The 20,628-nt window shown below is 41.5% G+C and overlaps 1 protein-coding gene across 1 annotated transcript in view; it reads left to right on the top strand.

Moving 5' to 3' along the window:
• The window catches only part of zswim5 (zinc finger, SWIM-type containing 5), a 46,682-nt gene that overhangs the window by 14,861 nt on the left and 11,193 nt on the right, over positions 1-20,628 (top strand). Inside the window, exons 2-6 of the mRNA XM_081375324.1 lie at positions 14,945-15,301; positions 17,759-17,907; positions 18,383-18,533; positions 19,702-19,878; positions 20,191-20,367. Coding sequence (XP_081231450.1) covers positions 14,945-15,301; positions 17,759-17,907; positions 18,383-18,533; positions 19,702-19,878; positions 20,191-20,367 — 1,011 coding nt within the window. The remainder of the gene's footprint in view (positions 1-14,944; positions 15,302-17,758; positions 17,908-18,382; positions 18,534-19,701; positions 19,879-20,190; positions 20,368-20,628) is intronic.

The following is a 20,628-nucleotide window of genomic DNA, read 5'->3' as shown; positions in this document are numbered from 1 at the left end:
ACTGTCTGCATACCGGCAGAATTCACAGTTTTGTAGTAAAAAGAGACGCGTTATGCAGAAGGATAATTTGCTGTTATGCGTGTTTGTCAGAGCCTGCAGTTGCTGTGTGACGCGCGTTCGCTGCGGCCGTATCCTGACAAGATCGTGACGAGCTGGACGCACTCCGAGGAAAAGACCGTTAAAATCGATTCCCTATTTTCGTTTTCAAAACTTGCGTTGGTTGGTCCAATCGATTGTGCAATCGATTTTCAAACGTAAAGTGACAGCCCTACTATTTACACAGTTTTGGTTGAGTCATAGTATCCAAGATCCTGAAAATCTTAGGCACAATCACAGATTCAAAAACCTTGTGTTTTAGCCTAGACAATACAGTGAGTCATAGCATTTTAAGGTTTGGTGTTTACTTCTATTGCATTAAGGAACCTGGTTTCAATATGCTGCCTGCACAGGAAGTCAAGCTCATAATGCTTGTTCATGTACCGACAACTATTTCCTTTGTGGCATCTTTGTGGCTTGAGACCACATCATCTTCACCTGTGTCATAGTTTCAAACAATCTGGCCTCTTTTTGTTCCATGTACCCAGTTTAAGGGTTAAGATTATGTTCCGCTGTGAACGCTGTATAGAGACCCCATTTCGCACCTGGCATGTTTGTAGTCCCCATTTGCAATCTAACCTGTCATTGCAAATGGTGCAATGGTACTAGCTTGCATTGTCCTTTTAGATGGCAAAGCTAATTCTGCCGTCCTTGGTAAACTGAGGAGGTTAGTGCTACACTTGATTACAAAAGCCCAGTGCTGGGAACTCCCTAAGGGTGAACAGCCATTGAACCATGTCAACGGGACCCTTCAATTGTTCAATCCCACCCTCCACCTCTAGGCTCTTTTAATCAATAAAAAGTCTACCGATGCAGATCTTGCATTGCTGGCATAAAAGGGTGATTCATCTTAGCTTGTAGCCCCCTTTAAGTACTAAAATACCTTTAAGGTTACATCATTTACCCAGGATGCTGCAGGCCTTGAAAACTGTCAAATCAAAACCAGCTTGAGTCGAAATAGTGATCCCTCATTCTATTCCTTATTCCTTTTGTGTAGTTCTTGCTTTATTTCACTGTGTTTCAGCATGGCTGGAGTTGAAGGGGTTTCCCTCCTCTCCCTCGGGTACCACAGTCTCTCAGAGTTCAGCCCAATTCGAATAGTGTGTGCATGTGTCATAAACACACCCTGGCTTTGATGTCGATAGATCACCACAATGGACGGCTGCCTCTCAATTCCCCCAGTTGTAAACTTAGAAGCCCCTTAGTGCAACATACTGTCTTTTGGTTGAACTTCAAAGTGTGCAGTTTGCTTCAGTCATGGAATAATGTTACAATGTGCTGTCCAGATGAATGTGATGCAGACCCATGTGTGCACCTGCATATAGATGTCATTCTTTATTTCAGTGCAGGAAATGAAGAGCACTTCTCAGGCTGTTCCAAGCAAGTCTTATAATCTTTAGCACAAGGACACCTACACACTAGGGTTGCACTGAATCAGAGAATATGTATTTCCGATTGATTTCAACTAACACTGCTCTTTCTATTTCCTCAAAATATTTAGGCTATTTTGCATTCTAGGGATGCACAATACATTAGTACCATATTGGACTTTTATGTCAGTATTTAATTTTGCATGCTCATTCTCTCTATTTTTTTATTTTCTTAAAATGGATAGCCATTTTTCAGATTGTACATTATATTATGTTTTGATGCCTTAATTCACTTTTAAATTCGCATTTAAAATGATTAAATGTAGTTTTTTGTTTCTATTTTGACAAAATAAGATACAACTTTAATTTTGGCCATTTATAATTTATAGATTTGCTTATCTTTGACTTCAGTTGATTGAGGAAGTGCTCTTGTTCTCTGTATTAAATAAAATAATTTTTTGTTGCTTTTCACAAGGAAGGTTTACTTATAAATATTTTAAGGCAGATGTAATTGATTTTCTTATCACTAATAATCCACACGTGTAATATATAATATATATATATATATATATATATATATATATATATATATATATATATATATATATATATATATATATATATATATATATATATATATATATATATATATATATATATATATATATATATATATATATATATATATATATATATAACACACATACATACACACACACACACACACACACACACACACACACACACACACACACACACACACACACACACACACACACACACACATACATACACACATACATACATCTCTTCGCTGTGAAATATTATTTGGATTTTGCTCTGTCTGTGCTGATTAGACAGAAAAGCCCCCCTTTCTCTCATCCTTCCATTAATATTTCTTTTCCAAGCCTCCTTCCTTGCATTATTAACAAGCCCTTCCCCAATTAAGATGGATGAGACTGCTCTTGAGGGTATTTGTTCAGGTAAGATCTCTGATTAGCATATCTGATGGATCTGCCTTCATGCGCTGATTAAAACCATCCTCTTTCCCCGGGGCAACTTTAAAGAAAGAAATGCTCAAAAGAGGACCCTCACACATACTGCTAATACAAACCACAACAGACCATGCTACAGTTATGGTTTCATTGCCTGCTAGGCGCGCCCCATACTGTCTCCTTATTACTTTAAGTTTCCTTCAAAGGACAAAACCGGCTTGTCATGCATTCCCTTTATTGTTAGGGCATGAATAACAGGATTAGCCCTAACAGAATTTGAGGAACATTGCTGAAAGAATCTAAGTTAAGGAATAGTCAGGAGGAGCTGTGCTTGCTTAAATTTGTAAATGTAGCTGATTAACTGAAGCAAGCACTTACAATAAAAATCTATAGGCTTCCTGTTTTAAACATTGAAGCCTAGTCTCAAGGCAGCAGACCAACGAAGATTCATGCCCGTGACCCTTAGGTACAGAGTCCAACTGGTGTCATGGTCATAACTCATGTACTGTCCACATAATACAAGCAAGATCAAGAGTAATGAGCTGTGCTGAACATCCTAGCTACAGCACAGATGGAACTTTGCTAGTACATGTCAAACAAAATGAAGTGGAGCATGTTGTGGTGGAGTGCGGAGTTCGTTTGCATCAATAGAAGGCTTTTTGCTTTTTTATATTGTTTTTAGTGTTTCAGGCTGTAGCTATGCAAATTTTGGTGACCACTCACACCTGGATTTCCTGAGCGCACTGGTCTAGTCTCTATCAGGACTGAGGCAGTCGGGAAAATCTAGGGCTGCCTTGTTTTATCAGGTTGTGAGGCCGTGCAGTCTACTTACATCTAAGGTCAGTGAAACCCTGATGAAGAGGGGACCGAGAGGAACCTTGTGCTTGCTCTCCGGCACCTGCTCCCAGTTTTGGGAGACAGACTGCACCAGTGTCTGCTGCAGCCAGCTTGGCAGGATCATCAGTAATACTCTATTTTTGTCTTATTCTGCAGCTACGATGGGAAGTGCTTGGATGGGCTTATTTTTGTACATCTGGATCAGCACTTGGGAGAGGGAAAGCTGTAGCATCGCTTGTTGTACTGGTTTGTTGAGGAATATCGATTGTTGACACTGGTGTCATGTTCTTGAATTTTCCAGACATAGGCCTAGTCAAAAAATCTGCTGATGTTTCCATATGAAGTCCAGGTGTGTGGGTGAAGAGTGTTTGGATTCCTTCATTGCCTAATCAGAGAAAATATGCTCCTATCAGAGATGAACTATAGCCTATATGGTTGTATTAGGGATGACCTATAGATACGAAATGCAGTTTAACTTATGGCCAATAACTGATAAATTATGCATAATTCATCCATGCATGTTTGCTTTTTTTTTATAAATGTAATCAAAATGTCGTAACTCAATATTACGGCGAAATGAAATCTCTAGTGACATGCCGAATATTTAGTTCACTTAAACCCGCCCCTTTCTTACCTCAACTTCAAGCTTGCAATCAGATCTGCTTAGAGCTATCCAATCAACAGCCGATGGCTAGAACCAAGTCCCCACCCTACATTTATTTTCTGTTTTGATAATTCATTGTACATCACAATGCGTAAGCAAATTTCTGCTGCTACTTCCGTTAATGTTCCTTAGGCTCCTGTAGATATTATTTGATCCAGGCACTGTGGCTCTTTCTCTAGAGAGTCGCAATGGACCTCTATCCACTATCTGATAATAGAATTCCCGTCACCCCTGGAAGAGTCTTCAGGCCTAGTTCCTACATCTCCTCCCTCAGCTCCCTACTCTCGCTCTTTTTTTTTTTCTTTTCTTTACTCCATCCTCTATTGTAATACTGGAGTTTGGCTCTGTGCCCAGTTTTCTCCATTGATGTCTTCCTCCCTCCCCCCTCTCGTTGTCCCTTCGTCTCTGTGAAGTCCACACACTCCGCTCTTTGTGGCTGCGGCAAAGGAGGCAGCGTGCCCGTGGAATTCATGTTACACATTCCAATGGATACCCCTCCTCTGCCTCACGCACACTGAAACCCTCCTGTTGCCACCCAGTGCTGTGCCAGTTGTGTGTGTGGGCATTATGTTTGGCGCGTGGCCCTAGATGGGGTGTCCTGCCACCCCTCACCCCCTGCCTGATTTCACCGGGCCTTAGCAGATTCCTCCTGCTGACTCGGGACCCCTGTTTTTAAGAGCCACATTGATGGATTGACTGCTTCCTTTCCAGCTTGTCACTCTGAAGAGGTTGATAAAACTATCATCTCCTCATTCTGCTTCTCTTTTATGTTCTCATATTGTTGATTTTTCTTTGCACATACATCCGCAAAGCAGTTATTCTGAGAAAAGATGGACATTTAATCTGGCGGTGGGATGTGCTTCCGAGCTTCCATTTCTTAAAGCTTTCAATCAGAGACCCGTCTGAACAGATATTCTGGTAGGGCAGCATCTCCTCATCTTACCTCATGGGATAAAAGAGCCTTTCAAAACTGGGTGTCCATTACAAATGCTAGAACGTCTCAGGGCTGACATCTATACTAATGTACCAAGCTATTTTAAATCGTACACAAGCATACAAAAAACTCTGCTAGCACGAGTATGAGCATTGTAACAGGAAACTCCAAAGACTGGCATTTTGAGTGGGGTGTACAGAATTTTATCCTCCCTCATTGTGGTCAAGGAAAGGGGCCAGATTGCTCTGGTTTAGGAGTGTATGTTTTGTTTGTTGTTGCTAGAGTGCCCACAGTTCGTCTAAAGGCCTGCCAGGCCCTGCTGGGTCCTCTAATCTCAGGCGGTGAAGAAACACCCTTCACTTTCCACCAGAGTACTGCTGGAGCAAGCAAGAGAAAGGTGCCAGTTGTCTCGATCCTGTTTATCCTTCACATTCACAGTTTGAATGAGAGGTAGAGGGTTATTTTGGTCCTCTTAAACCACACTTGTGTTTCTCTACTCTGGAGTTGATGGATGTTCAGGGCTTTCAGAGGCTCTGCCTCTACCTGGTAAGGTGGGTTTTTCCAGCTTGCCTGTTGGGGCAAAGCCAAGCTCTGTGGTGCCAAGTTTCGAAGGGTCCAGCTGGCAAAAGCAAGGCCCTTTGTTTTACTGCACTCTGCATTCAGGCTCAGTCGCACAATGTTTTGTCACTGGTCTGAGTCAGTATGCGATGGCGACGACCTTGGCAAAAGAGCGAGGTGAGATACACTGTATTGTGCAAGCTGTAATTGTTGCCTGTCTATGTAGATACTGCAGCATGATAGTTTTATTCCTGTTCAACGTGGCTGAATGTCTCTATACGTGCTTTGAATTTTTCAGACCATGCTTTCTGACATTTGCCGCTGTGTTTTGAACAGCAGGGCACGTCTGCAGAGTTAAACAAACTTCTTAAGAGACTACAAGCACCTTATTTGCCAGCTTTCTCACAGAGACCTTCCTTTGGTCGCCCTCTTCAACAGGGACATAGGGCAATTTATGAATATTCATTCAGCTGTCCTTGGTTACTAAAAGCAGTGCTTAAATCTACATAATTTGTGTTTAAGTGCCTTTCAGATGGCCTTTTCCTTTTTTGACACTCAAGAAAAGGAGCCATACTTGGTAATCAAGCTGCCATTGTAGGACAGATCCTAACAGTCGAAAAGCTAGTCAAATGTTCTGACTAAAAGTAGTCAAAGGCTATTTTTTAAATCAGAGTTGTGTCAGTGTCCAGTCTCATAAAGCCTGAATGAAGCCCACTTTTTTTTTTATATTGTTAAAGCTTTAGAGAAAATACAAAGGTATTGAGGTGCTTTATAATTGTAAGAAAAACTGTTCTTAAGATTTACCATCTATATATTTGTTTGTCTACATTGATAATATACCATGTATTTAACCTTATTCTGACCATTTGTGCCTCTCCTGGCTTGCTGTAGAGAGGGTGTCATTGGTGAGCTGCTCTTTTGAGAGCTTCAGGTCTGTTTTAATGAATGGGTATCTGGCAATAGGCCTTTTATTTGAACGTAGAGCCCAGCTAAAGTGCATTGTGTTGTATTGTTTACAGAGCATTTCCTATTATTCTGTATGCGAGCACATGTGAATGTCAATGAAATCCTTTAAACAGCCCAGTCTGAAATAGCCTAAGCTGTTTTACTTATTTGAGCTGATATTTTCTCCTAAATAAGAGGGATTTAAGGAGGCAGTCCATTTAAACAGTGCTTCAATCAGCAGTCCTTGTCTTGCTGTCTTTTTATTTTTAATGTTTCTGTATAATTGTGCACCTGAACTGAACAAAACAGTTTAATGTGATTTGATCAGTCACTATATTGAACTTAATGCTGTAGTAACAGCTCTGTCTTGCTCAATGGGCTGTATTAAATAAAATGATTTAATTAAACTTTATTTAAATGTGTATTAAACATTAAGATTTAAATGTATTAGCCTATGTTGTTGTTTTAGTTTATTATTATTATTTTTGATAATAATGCTTTTTTCTCATCTGAGATTTCATTCTTTTCACCTAATGTTGATCATTTGTCCCCAAACTGGGAAAAGTATCATCACAATACACGAGGGACAACCATTCTGCACTTACAATAGGACATTGTCTCGCTTTGAGAGAAGACCAAGCACTTCAGGCCTCTTGGGTGCTTGAGTTTGTACTGGCAGCTTGAATTTGTGCTTGTGTTCCTACTCTACATTCCTCTATCTCCTGTCTGTTCTCTCCTGTCCTCCTCCTCTCCTGTCCGTCTGGGCCACTGATCTCCTAGCAGCAGTGGTCGCACAGGACCCTGCTTCCAAGCTGACGCCTGCTAACCGCTGCTGGCTTTTTGTGGGCAACAATGGCAGGCCAGGCCCCAGCCTGAGGCCTAGACAGACCCGTCAACAACAAAGGGGGCTTGTGAATCTGAGGCCCAGTGGGCAGCCGGTGCAGGGGGAATAAAGCAGGTCAGGGCCAGATTAAGAGTGCTGAGGGGAACACAGCACAGGCCTAACGGGTGCATGCCAGCTCAAAAAGGCACTCCTGAGAGAGACGGAGAGAGGGAGGCCGCAGACAATGGGGAGTTTGAGGAGGGGTGATAGTTGGAGGAGGAGCTTTTGTAATTAGAGATGCCGCCATTGCTGCCTCAGCTGATTCCTTAGCTGTGCACACCTTCAGGGTCTCATCACCGTAATGCATGCAAAAGCTAAGCTGGAAGGGCTTGTTGGGAACGATTCCTTTGTGTTTGCACTCCCCCTCTCTTGTTTTTTTTTGTCCTTTCACCATATGCTTAGCTTGGTTTTATGAGCATTTTCTGCAGGAAAACGTAAGGAGGGGTTGATTGGATATTTTGTTTTAGCACTATTTAATGGAAAATACAAAGATAATATGGTTCAGCTTTTTAGCACAATTAAGGCATCTTTATTAGCAATGAATTTAAATAAAATTCTCGGCTGAAACCAAAAGTTGGGGCCGAAAACTGAAACCATAAATGCTTACTTTAACAAAATTATAAAAAAAAAAAAAAAGGTTAGTTTTGAAGTGTGAAGTTTGAAGTGATTACAATTGTTCTTCATTCAGGGAGAAGAAAATTAGTTTTTATCTAATATACTCACTGTATTTCTTAATGTTTTACAGGTTATTTAGTAATAGTCTTCTCAAATGAGAGGCACTCATCTCATATATAAGAATGAGATGTTGCACTACATGGCCCCACTGTGTCTGTGCAAGATGAGAAAAGGATCTTTATTAATACGCTAAACCGAGAGTTTTTTTCTTCTTTTTCCCTGTTATTGCATGTTAAAAGTTTGTTCACTTTTTTTCAGTCACACTGTCTCTGAAATTTCAGTGCATCCCTGGTTAGAGAAAGAGAGAGAGTGGGAGGGAAGAATAGTTTAGTTTAGAAGGCAGCAGGGAAGGAAGGAAATGTCTTACTGCTGGGACAAGCCTAGAGTACATATTGACATTTTCTTACCTTGTAGATGAAAACACAAAGCACACAACAGATGTGAGCTTATTGGTCCTCAGAAGTTTTTTTTTCCATCTTTTATCTGATACTGGTTTTACAGCTGCAGGGCAAACTGAAGTCATACCTCCTCATAGGAAACGGTTAAAGATGGAATGCTGTGGGAGAACAGAAAAGAGACTTGACGCTGTGAGGCCCACACAAGTTATGCGCAAAGCAGTCAATCGGTTCTCTTTCCTTTTCTCATATTGATTGGGGACTTTTTTTTTTTTTTTTTTTGTGAATGGATGAGTCATGAAATATAAGCTTCTTAAAGCATTATCTATCAGTGCAGGCTATGCTTCTAGTGTGAGCAGAGCTCAAAAGAGCCATTGTGTCCTGCAGACTGCTGCTTGTCAATTGCAGGCCAGCAGATGGTTTGTACATGTTCGCATATTAAACACAACCAAGTTGCATTTAGGGAAATGGCGAAAGTGGCAGAAAAAAATCTTAGAGGGCATATGTTGATGCGCAAGGGCTGATGGTGGTTGGCTGTTCACAAACAATCCATCAGTGATCAGGGAATGTTCAGGCCAGTGACCTTTCCTAGCTGTCAGATTGTCTTATGCATGCAGACTGCTCACAAAACAATACAAAAACTCAGATTTCTATTCAGGCTCAGTGTCTGGATGGCTTGATACTGACTGTAGTTTAATAATATGGCTTATTTTGCATGAGACAAGCATTGCTTGGTAATTTTTTTTCAATCCTTCTAGCAAATGAAAATGGAACATGTGTTTTTGAGATTTGTTCTTTTGTGTCACGTGTTTACAAGGCATGTTTGGTTTCTTTATCATCTGCACAAAGACAAGAACAGCTCAAGAATTACAATCTAGTACGCACTGTGTACCACACACTGCTTTGGAGAAGCATGCTTTCCCTATTGAGCAGGCGAATGGAAACATATGCATATTCAGCTAGCTTTTTAGATGCAATAGAAGAAAACCTTGAACAGAAATAACAATGAAAGGATATCCCCGCCTCTATTTCCACACCGCACGGTTTCACTTCAAGTGCATCTGCTTTTATCTCAAGCAGGACATCTGGTTGCACTTACGGCCTGTCCAAAAGTGCGATTCATCTCCTCCTTTTCGCCCTGTATGCCTTCAAATTCATCCTCCTCTCCGGCTTGTTTTCAGCCTTCACTGGGTGAATTATCTGAGAATAAAGGCTCTTCAGCCAGGGTTAGTTTGCATCAGATGCTAAATTGTTGGTTTTGAACTATCCGGCCCTGTATGATTAGCCCGGCTTTAATTTCCCCCTTCACTTCACGCACAATGCGCAAGGCTCAGGCTAATGGTGACCGCATACTCCTCTCCGCGTCTTATCTGCGATTTCCATGGGCGTCAAACCTGCTGCTTGCCGCTAGCCCACTGAAAGGAATGCTGATTGAGCTCCGTGCAGCTCTTTCTTGAGGTTCACAATTCGGTGGATCAGAAATCAATTATGTGTGATCATGACAAATGACTCAGGGGGGCTGCTGTTTGAGGGACATCACAAATGAATCAATCAAGCCTTTATCAGAGCACATAGGAACCCCTGCGCACAATCTAAATGTGTGTGCCTGTGCATATGCATGTCTGTTGTATCGAGATATATGAGTGGGGGGAGCTGGGATGCTGATGCGGTGTTAACCATATTGCTGCTGGGACAGATGGAAGATGGAAAGGAGGGGAGGGGAAGGGCAGGAGGGGTGGAGGCTCTTGTGCATGCGGCGTTGGCCCAGTGCCTGCCGTAGAAGACCCCGTTTGGCCTCCATGGCTGATTAGAGGTTAATGGTTTGAGAGTGTGTGGGGATGCTGTCACGATTGGCTGAAAGGTTTCTCGAGTGGGCGTGTCTGAGGGGGGTGGCAGATGGCGTGGATAGAGTGAGGCTGCGAGTAAATGAATGAAAGAGGGTGACTCCTCTCCTGTTCCCTGATCAGTGACCATCGCAGCGGCGTGAGCTCCCCCTATATGCATCCCTCCCCAACAGATGGCCAGTGGCTCAGAGCTCAGTGGCTAAAATGACTCAGAAAGCCCAGGCTGGATGAGCGTGCATTAGCGGTCATCGGCAGCGGATTAATTATGACTGTTACATACACAGTGAATCGTAACGTGGCCGGATGATTCTGTTGTGTCGCAATGTTAGCGTGAAGCTTGGCACCAAGATTAGAGTCGGCCCAAGAGGCGTACGTTTCCTGAGAGAAACAGTCTCATCATGTCATTTGGGACGGTGACACGAAAGCCCACATTCCTTCCCCTGTGATGTGATACTCATGCAATTCACCCAAACTCCATGTTTTAGTATCTCAATGTGTAACATCCATTTGAAGTTACTTTTGTTGAGTTTTGTTTGCATCTCATGTGTGAGGAAAGGAAGCACATCTGTTTTTAGCACTTTGCTGCCGTTGGAGTTTGGTTTGATGTTCTAGTTTCTTCTACTTTGGCATGTGCTTATGTCACTTGGTTTCCTTTGCTGCCAGTTTAAAGTACACATTAGTATTTAATAAGTGTTTGGTTATTGTTTCTTACTGTGTTTTATGCAATTCTGTTTTTGCTATTTAAAAGGGCCTTTGGTCCTGATATGGCTTAAAAACATAGACTGAATGCATTTTCTATCTTTCCTGGCCTAAAGTTCTTTTTACCCCAAGGGTCAGATTTACTAACTGCTTGCATCAGCGCAAACCCTCTTTTTGCGTTAAAAAAACTATTGTCAGGATTTACTAAAGACACGCAGTGAAAAAATTACAGCTGAAAAGGTGTGGATTGGGATATTTTTGTGGCTGACCTTATTGCATATAAATTTGTTGGAGTTTCCCTTTCAGGTGCAAACTTATTGGGAGTAGAGTATTTAAATGAATCATGCAAGGTGATTTACTAAGGTTTGCATTGGTTAATTTATTGGTGTTTGCGCAGTTATTTAACGTGCAAAAAAAAGCATGTCTTAAACCAGACACTTGGGCTGCTCTTGGTAGATTGCGTTGGTCATTATGGAAATGATCTGGCTGCCTCTGTGGTCATCAGATCATGCGCAGAACTTTCCTCGTTAGAATTGTGCCCTCGCACTAATTTGGTCTGTTAAGTAAATCTGGCCCCAAGGATAAATAATAGGCCTGGAACGATGCATCGACGTAGTCGATTACGAAAATACATAGACGCATCAGTTTATGTTCATCCCTAATTCCCTGTAATGCTTCACACAAAACAAATCTCTAGAGCAGATGCTAATGGCTGGAATGGCAGCGCCACTTAATACAGTTGTTCATACAACGTTTGTTTTTTACAAGCATTCTTCACAACCACATTCTCGACAAGCCCACGCTGAATGAACAGAACCACAGTGGACAACTAGTTGTCTGCCATGTCATATAATGTGAGAGCCACACTGAACTGTATTATCATGACCACATATCGTGAACTGCATCATGAGCTGCAGTGGGTGAGAGCTGCGAGGTGTGCAGCTCAAATGTACTCTCTGCTCTCGGTTACAAAGCGTATAGCATTTTAAGTATTTTAAAATATCTGATGGATGAGCTCACGCCTCGTTTATTCAATAACACGTTGTCAATTGTGTTATGGTTTAGTTGTCAATTGTGTTATGGTTGTGTTATCGATTAGTTGATTATCAAGACAATCGTTAGATACAGCCCTAATAAATATATTAACAGTAACTATAAGGTTTTTGATTTGGTTTTTCAGATTAGTGAAGTTCACACAACAGCTTTAACGACAGTGGAGCGTTAACGTTGAAATCACTTTCAGAATGACTTTTTCCAGCTGATGACAGTAAAAACATTGACAGCCAAACAGAATTCACTCGACTTTAAAGAGTTTGAGCATTTAAAGCAGCAGATGATATAACTGCTGCACACACTTATAATAACCAGAACCTTATTGTGGGTTGGTGTGGATGCTAATGTAGTTATTGTTAATAGTTATCTTTCTTGATGTAACTTGACCTTAAACCTTATGTACAGTTTAGCAGACCTCTGAAAAATGATGAAATCATCTGTAGTGCCTTGTGCGGACACAACAGACACACTCGAGGTTCTTTGTGTGGTCTGAATGACTGATATTAACAATGTTCAGCAGCAGTGTCATTATTTCTTCTAGATGACGTTGCATGGCTCATTTTGACTGATACCAACACTTCATCTGCTTATGACATCCACCCTCTCCCTTTCCCAGCAGAGTTCATCTTTCTTTCTCTGTCCATCCCCATCCTCTCAGGTAGCAAATGATCGAAAAGCCTCTAAAGATGGGGGTGGGGGAGAGGGATCTATGCTCGCGCCATGATGGAGGTTAGCCAGAAAAGAGCAGTTGTGGAGGGGTTGGTGGAGCAGCATTCAGTGCTGAGCAACAAAAGGCCTGGTGGAGAGGGGGGGGGAGAACCAGTGATATGAGAGCGAGAATAAAAAGACAAGGAGGGCTCTTCATGTCCATCAGTAGCAGATGCGTGCTCTCTCCAATGCAACCCCTGTCACATGAGCCTATAGGCTCATCTGCTCCTCCATAACCCCACCGATGGTGCCATAGATCTATGCATAGATGCCTGTCACAGCCAATCCTTACATGCATCGCTCATAAATACACTGTCTGTGATTAGCACAGTTTGTAAAAGTCGTGTTTACAAAGGCTAGATCTCATGATGATGATGATGATGATTATTATTAGGGTATTATTAATCTTGAACAAACCCCTAAACTTTAGTTTGACATAGCAATGTGTTAGGAAATGTACTTAATAAGCCACCATTACCCCTAAACATCATTGTAAGGATGGTCACTGGGTGGGATATGTCCTTCATGTGACTAAAGCTGTTTAGTCTCAGCTGTAGATTTTTGTAGTCCAAGATAATGCATGATCTGATAATGCAAAGGTTCGCATGAAGGCGCCCTGATTGCCCGGGGAAGTTTTTAAATGTAAAACAATTCAGTCTTTGCAAACGTGTATTGAGCCTAACACATTTGATTTTTTTTTTTTTTTTACAAATCAAACAAACATGTAAAACCCCTTCATACTTTACGTTTTATAAACAATATCTGTCTTATAGTACACTCACAGTCGATACCGTAGTGCTGCGCTCATGCTATAAAGAAGTGTCATTTGCTGCATGGCAAAAACGCACAGTTTGATCAGTCTTGCTGTAGTTCTTAAAAGAAAAATTAACTCTATAAATGCTCCTATCTTACACTCACCAGTGGATCTTTGTTTCTCTAACCAAATTTACTTTGAACTTGCATTGTGCCAAAAGTAATTTGCAACACATAGGGGCACTCCCTCTCCTTTTCTGTCTTTTATCAAAATGAAAACAGACATCACCATAAACTCCCCTTAATCAGATGGCTCTGTTGTGTTGGCTGTGCCTGAAAGGGTTTGGCAGTAAATTGGACGTCGGATTTCTTTTCTCCAAAATCTCGGGGCTGAGGAGGGGGCCAACTTCTCAGAAGAACTCATCTGAAAAAGCCTTTTGTGGGATTTGGCAAGGGAACAGCCGGCTTTGCTCATGCTTATTAGGCACCCCTGTCACACCAGCCGAACCCTAGAATTAATTGTGATGTGTGTGTTTGTCTGTCTCACTGTATATGTTTGTATATGTGGGCACATGTAGAGACACCTTCTAGCTCTGGTGCAGTTTGTTCTGGTCACGGAGGCTTTATTTGTCAGCTGGACACATTTCTGGGCACATGGGGTGGTAACGAATAAGACTTTCTCTGCCTGTTTCTTTCGACAGCCCGTTCCTTGAATCATTTCATCTGTTGTCTCTGCAAGGATACATGGGATCCTGATTCTGTCACTTGTAAGCTTACATAATGATTTGAGATTCAAAGGATTTTTTGTGAATTCATGTAGTTCCTATGGATTATGATGAACAGATCCTTGCAAAGTTTTAGAGTGATACAGTAATTCTAGTCCCCCAACCCCCTTCCTTTGGCTTTCATCATTTATAATTTAGCAGTCAAAGTAAAGAACAAGCCCTCCTATTGGCCACGAAGACATGCATACAGTCTTTCTACATTTATGTTTTAGGTCTTCAGTGAAGCTTTGTTGGGTTGTTTCTCTAGGATGTTGCAGAAACTGGAAATAAAGCAACATCTTTCCATGTTTGATATTTACTGGAATCTTCTGATGTCTCCAAACATGCTTTCGACCGACCAGTATCTTCAGGTATTCTGGAGATTTTGAGTAAAATGTTTTGGATTTAATGTTGGACATTTTTGCAGCAATTTTCCTATTAGGGTTACTCTAGCATGATCCTCTCGGATTTGTAGATAGGTTGCGCTCCGCAATTGGAAAACATCTCACGTATCTTGTGGTTTGGTAACCACTAGTTACCAAACTAGTTTCTAGTACAGTCAAACAATCAGATGCGTATTTGGTAGCAGCCTAATTTGCCTTTAGGCATTGCTGGTTTCCAATCTTGACTTACAGCCTCCAGATCCATTTATGTTCATACAATTAGCTTGATCATTTTGTTTAGAACTAATGAAAGACAAAGTCACTGCTTTTCGAATTGCTTCAAATGTCATTGTTAACTTTTTTTTTCTCTCTGCCTGTTTCTATCCAGGTTTTCACCTCAGTGGCACAGTCACAGAGCCAGCCACGCAATCCGAGCCAGAGACGACACACAAGGTGGCCATCAGCTTCGACCGCTGTAAGATCACATCGGTGACATGCGGCTGCGGCAACCGTGACATTTTCTATTGTGCGCACGTGGTGGCACTGTCTTTATACCGCATCCGCAAACCCGAGCAAGTCAAACTACGGCTGCCCATCTCAGAGACACTCTTCCAGATGAACAGAGACCAGCTGCAAAAGCTGGTGCAGTACCTTATCACAGCCCACCACACGGAAGTGCTGCCCACCGCCCAAAAACTGGCAGATGAAATCCTGTCCTCCAACTCTGAGATCAACCAAGTACATGGTAAGCAGCACATGACCAAAAATCCTTTTCCGCAGCCAAATGTTCCATAGAATTTAAAGAAAAAATACAGGCTTACACTTAGGGCTGGGCGCTAAAACGATAACAATAATTGTTGTGATATAATTTTCCTCTACAGTTATAAAATGGTTCTATAAATGTTTAATATAATGTTTATGGGCCAAAATCGGAATGAAACTGCTCTACTCTTTTAAACCGCACCACACGGACCATTTATCCTCTAGACTCAAACGGCAGCGCAAGCTTACTAGAGCAGAGGCGTTTACTTGCTGATCGCGTGATCACAAAACAGTGCTGTGAGATCTAGTGGGAAGCACTTGAATTCAGCAAAGAACACAACTGTGATTTGAGCTAGTTTTAACCAGATGAAACCACGCAGACATTCTCAACAGCACTGACAAATATAAGAAACATTGTGGCATGAACAATCCAATTTGAAAGTGTTTCAATCTACAAATCACCATCATTTACCATGGATTTACTGTATTCACTAACTGGCCGACCCACATTGTACAGGGCCCAGGGGGAAAAATCCCGGTGCTTTAGATGGCCAGTCCGCCCCATACTGCATATTACATTTTATTATATGATTATGTAGGCATGTATTAGAGAAGTGATGGAATATAATTGCAGTATTTTTTGTTATTAAGCTATTTAATTTGTAATTAAAATTAAAATAAATTATTTAGGCTACCATAGAAGCCATATAGTTACATTTTGCCTTGGTAGTGAGGTGCTATATGCATGCGACTCAATCCCAAATGAAAGCTACTGCCAAATGTGTCAAATGTGCATTTCTAAGAGACAAAAACGCATAATATTATTAATATTGCAGCCTGCACTGCAAAATGTGCCGAAGATACGAGTTATCAAAGTGAAGAAAATCAAAGAAATACAATTTTCTATTAAGATATTTCTTTTGTTAGGGGAAAAGATTTTACTTGTACTTGGACCTGTTTGGCAAGTTTTTGTCATGTTATGACAATAAAGAGTAATTTAAAACCATAATTAACTTCCTGGTTTCCACAACTTTCACTCGGGAGCAAAAATCTGCCTTTAAACTGGAAAGAAATAAAGATTTGACATTTTATTGTGAAAATTATTGAGATCAACTGATTTAACCATATCGCCCAGCCCTTCTTATACCCTTTTAAAATCTTTACTCAACAAACTCTGCAAAAATAAATTCCATCTCTTCGTGATTCCTGGTTTCAGAGGTCCAAGAAACCTCTGAAACCAGGAAGTCCATCCTCCTGCCCTCTTGTTTTGAGTAGGAATCAAGGGGTCAGGCAGAAGCCCCTTATCAATGTTTAATCAGCAGCTACGCGTTGAATCCGGAATGTGCAGAATGTGTTAACCTGCCAAGATGTTGGATCAAAAGTGCAAAAGGACACCTACGCTGGAGTCCTGCTTATACAAGGACACAGAGGACCTTCTGTTTATATCAGTTTGCACCTCACTAGCCCATTGCAGCCCTTATAAAGTCATTAAGTACACTAATAATTTACTACTATGCTGAACATGGTTACAGTCTACCACAATCTGAAGCATTAAAACAAGCTCTCTTATTTCAAAGCACTTTACATGCAGTACAGCTGGCTCAAAAGATATCCTGTACATTTAGATACTCTCATAGTATATAACACCAATGCTTATGTCACACACTGATGGTAATCTACTGTATGTAAGTTATTATTGCTCCCCTAAGTCCACCCAAGCCTTTTAAGAGCTAATCTCTAAATCAAGATGGATCTTCTTATCATATAAAGCATGCCAAGGACATGGAAATGTGCAAATGATGTAGAATCAACCGTTCCACTTCCATATATAGCATTTACATACGTTTAATACCGACATGGGCATCCCAAGGGGGCCAATAGGCAGATCAACACTCTGTGCAGTCTGTATATGAAGCAGCTTCATGGTGTCTTTAAGTGGAATTCGATAGGGCTGAATGTGCTGAAATGTTTTGTTCTGGAATGGACGGTGGGTGTGGTGTGTCGTAAACCTAAAGTGCATCGACATATTGGAAATACAGTAAGACCTTCCTCAGATAAAGTGATTGCCTCTAATGCATTTTTCTTTTCTTTTTCTTTTTTCACAGTGGCAATGGGAAAAAATCTTTTAAGAATCAAACCTAAATAGCTATTATTTGACCTCACCTCAGTGTTATTATCAGTTTGTAATGTAATGGTAAAAAAAGAAACATGGATATTCCACCAAAAGAAAGTGATATTATCGATTTCAGTTTTGGTTTAGAGTAAACGGGCTCAGGAAGTGCTGTTTTTCGATGTGTTAATGCGTGCAAAGAAAATTTTTCTGTCTACTGTTGAATTGCATAAGCTTGTAACCCAAGCTTCCACTCTGCTTATCTTCCAATAAATGAGATATGTTATTGCTGAAAATATCCAAAGTTTACTGGATGTATTTCTCTCCCAGGGGCCCCAGATCCTACAGCAGGGGCCAGTATTGATGACGAGAACTGCTGGCACCTGGATGAGGAGCAAGTGAGGGAACAGGTCAAGCAGTTCCTCTCTCAGGGAGGATACTATGGCTCAGGCAAGCAGCTCAACTCCATGTTTGCCAAGGTGAGACATGCTGTGTGTGTGTGTGTGTGTGTGTGTGTGTGTGTGTGTGTGTGTGTGTGTGTGTGAGAGAGAGAGAGAGAGAGAGAAATGCTCAGTGCAAAAGGTGCTATTATGGTGAATTATGGGCCCATGCAATCCTAGGAGGCCCATTTAAATCAATGTATTTTAATTAAATGTCAAGCTGCCTCTTATTTTCAATAGCCAGTGCAGTTCATTGCTTTACCTGTCTGCTATTTGAAGAACTGCACTTCAACTTTTGATATTGATGCTGAATATAGTGCTCAAACACAAGCGTTCTGATCTCATAGTCCTTTCAGCTAAAACATTTTTTCTGTTTATATAAAATATGCTTTATGTACAAATTACTTGCTTTGTTCTTCAAAATATGATGCTGATTTGTATCAGACACAGGTGTGTATTAGTCCTATACTTGATGCATGAGGCACTTAAACCAAGATTTTTGTGTGTTGTGCAGGTGAGGGAAATGCTGAGGATGCGCGACTCAAACGGGGCACGGATGCTCACGCTCATCACAGAGCAGTTCATGGCTGACCCTCGTCTATCTCTATGGCGACAACAGGGCACAGGAATGACCGACAAGTGCCGACAACTCTGGGACGAGCTGGGTGAGTTTTGTCTGCTTAACCCGTTGGGCACATTTCTCGATCATCATCCTTGCTTGTCCAGGAACATTCTTATCAACCAGTCAAAATAACCACTGATTTTAGGATGTGTAATGCTAGGGTTAATTGCAAGGTTTAGCTTATTGCCGTTTAGTAGGATGTGGTTTCTTTATCAACAACGTATTCGGGAAGGAATCCTACTAAGCTAAATCACGTTTTTCTGAGCAGCATAGCACAGTATACAAAAGGCCAACATTAACATACATCCTCATCCCTCTTCTGTAGTTCGACAGAATTTAATCTTAATCATTATACTTACTTACTCTTCTCCTTGGTTCAATATCCTTAGCCTTAAGCACATTTGTCCATGTGCACTGTCTGACCTGCAGCAGTTCAGTCAGGGCAAGTGGATCAGTGCACGACTGACTTAGTCTGCGGCGCATACACAGGACTGGCCGCCTGCCTCTATCGGGATGTCATGAAAGGGCCAGGATCAATGAGTTTTAAAGCTGCCTCTTATTGATCGGGCCATTTAAAGAGGTTGATGAGAGCACATCCTGAAGAGGCTCATTTAAGAGCTGCATCTCTGGCTTCCTCTTCCTCCAAAACGGTTGTAGCTGTAAACAAGACGCACCTGCCGAGATGACTGTGCATTCTGATTTTCAAGAACAGGCACAATATGAGCGTCTAATTAATGTCCAAGACCAAGACAGTTCTGTGCTTCAGTTGGCAGCCGTGTTGATTGGCCGGAGCACAGCAATTCGGCCAATAAGAGCTGTGTGTACATGACAGCAGTGGAAAAAGATGCAGACCAGCCATCTGTTACCTAGATACAAAAAGGCATCGCACAACCCCACCAGTTACACGAGCACACCAGACAACCCTACACATGCCAAATTTCATAGGCTCCTCAGTACCAGTATTTGACATTGATGCGCTAGAATCTCTTCCATTTAAATGCGCTGATTTTCCATTTGACATTGAGTAACTAATCATAAGACTAAACTGGTTTTAAATGGTGCATAAAAATGGGAAAAGTGGCAACCTAAAATTCAATACAACCTCCTTTTTCTCTCTTTATCCTTTTATGCTCCTTTTACCTTTTTAGTTTCTCACTCTTTTATAAGCTACACTTCAGTTATAAAGATGTCTGTGCACTGTGGGTTTGCAGGTGCGCTGTGGGTGTGTATCGTGCTGAACCCGCACTGTAAGAGCGAAGAGAAGAACGGCTGGCTGAGACAGCTGAAAAAATGGGGAGACATGGACATCTGCCCTCTAGAGGATGGCAATTACGGCAGCGAGCTGCCCAACATCACCAACGCTCTGCCACAGAGCAACCTGGCTCAGGGTAAGCTTCCCTTCAGGTTTTTTTTTTTTCTCTAGGCATTTTATATAGCGCTTTCATATGTACTACTGTACACCCAAAGCGATTTACAATCAAATCAGGGAATCTCTCCTCAACCATCACCAGTGTGCAGCATCCACTTGGATGATGCGACGGCAGCCACAGTACAACGGCGCCAGTGCGCTCACCACACACCAGCTATAGGTGGAGAGTTGATCCAACTGATCCAACTGAGAGTTTCAGTTGATCCAAACCTGAAATTATCCACTTATCTCGATGTCTGTTGCTCACATAACCATATTTTACTCTGTGTAGACTCACTGGCCCGGCCTAGAAGAACGGTGTTCACAAGAGCAATGGAGGCCTGTGACCTGCACTGGCAGGATAGTCACTTGCAGAGAATCATCAGTAGTGATTTCTACATGTCCCCAGCCTACCAGAGAGAGGGAGAGAGCCTGCTCTTCAACCCCCAGGGTCTGCCACTGTGGTTGGGTACGTATTTACAGTCTTCTCAGCCATTTCAAGCTATGTTTGACCGTGTTGATTCTCTACTGAGAAGCCAGTCAGTTCGGGGATCTTTAGTGGGTGAGTTTTTCCTAAATCAGACACTTGAACAAAGGCCTGTTCACACCAAGGACAATAACTATGAAATTTTAATAATTGCTCTAATTCTATTAGAATTACAGCTATAACGATAATTAAACAGAAGAACGATACCGTTGGAATCAATTTTCCAGCTGATTAATGATAAAA

The sequence above is a fragment of the Scardinius erythrophthalmus genome (genome assembly GCF_964197995.2).
Source record: "Scardinius erythrophthalmus genome assembly, chromosome: 9".
NCBI classification, from domain to species: Eukaryota; Metazoa; Chordata; class Actinopteri; order Cypriniformes; family Leuciscidae; genus Scardinius; species Scardinius erythrophthalmus.
The sequence above is the reverse complement of the archived record's forward strand: the minus strand, read 5'-3'. Positions and strand labels throughout refer to the sequence as shown.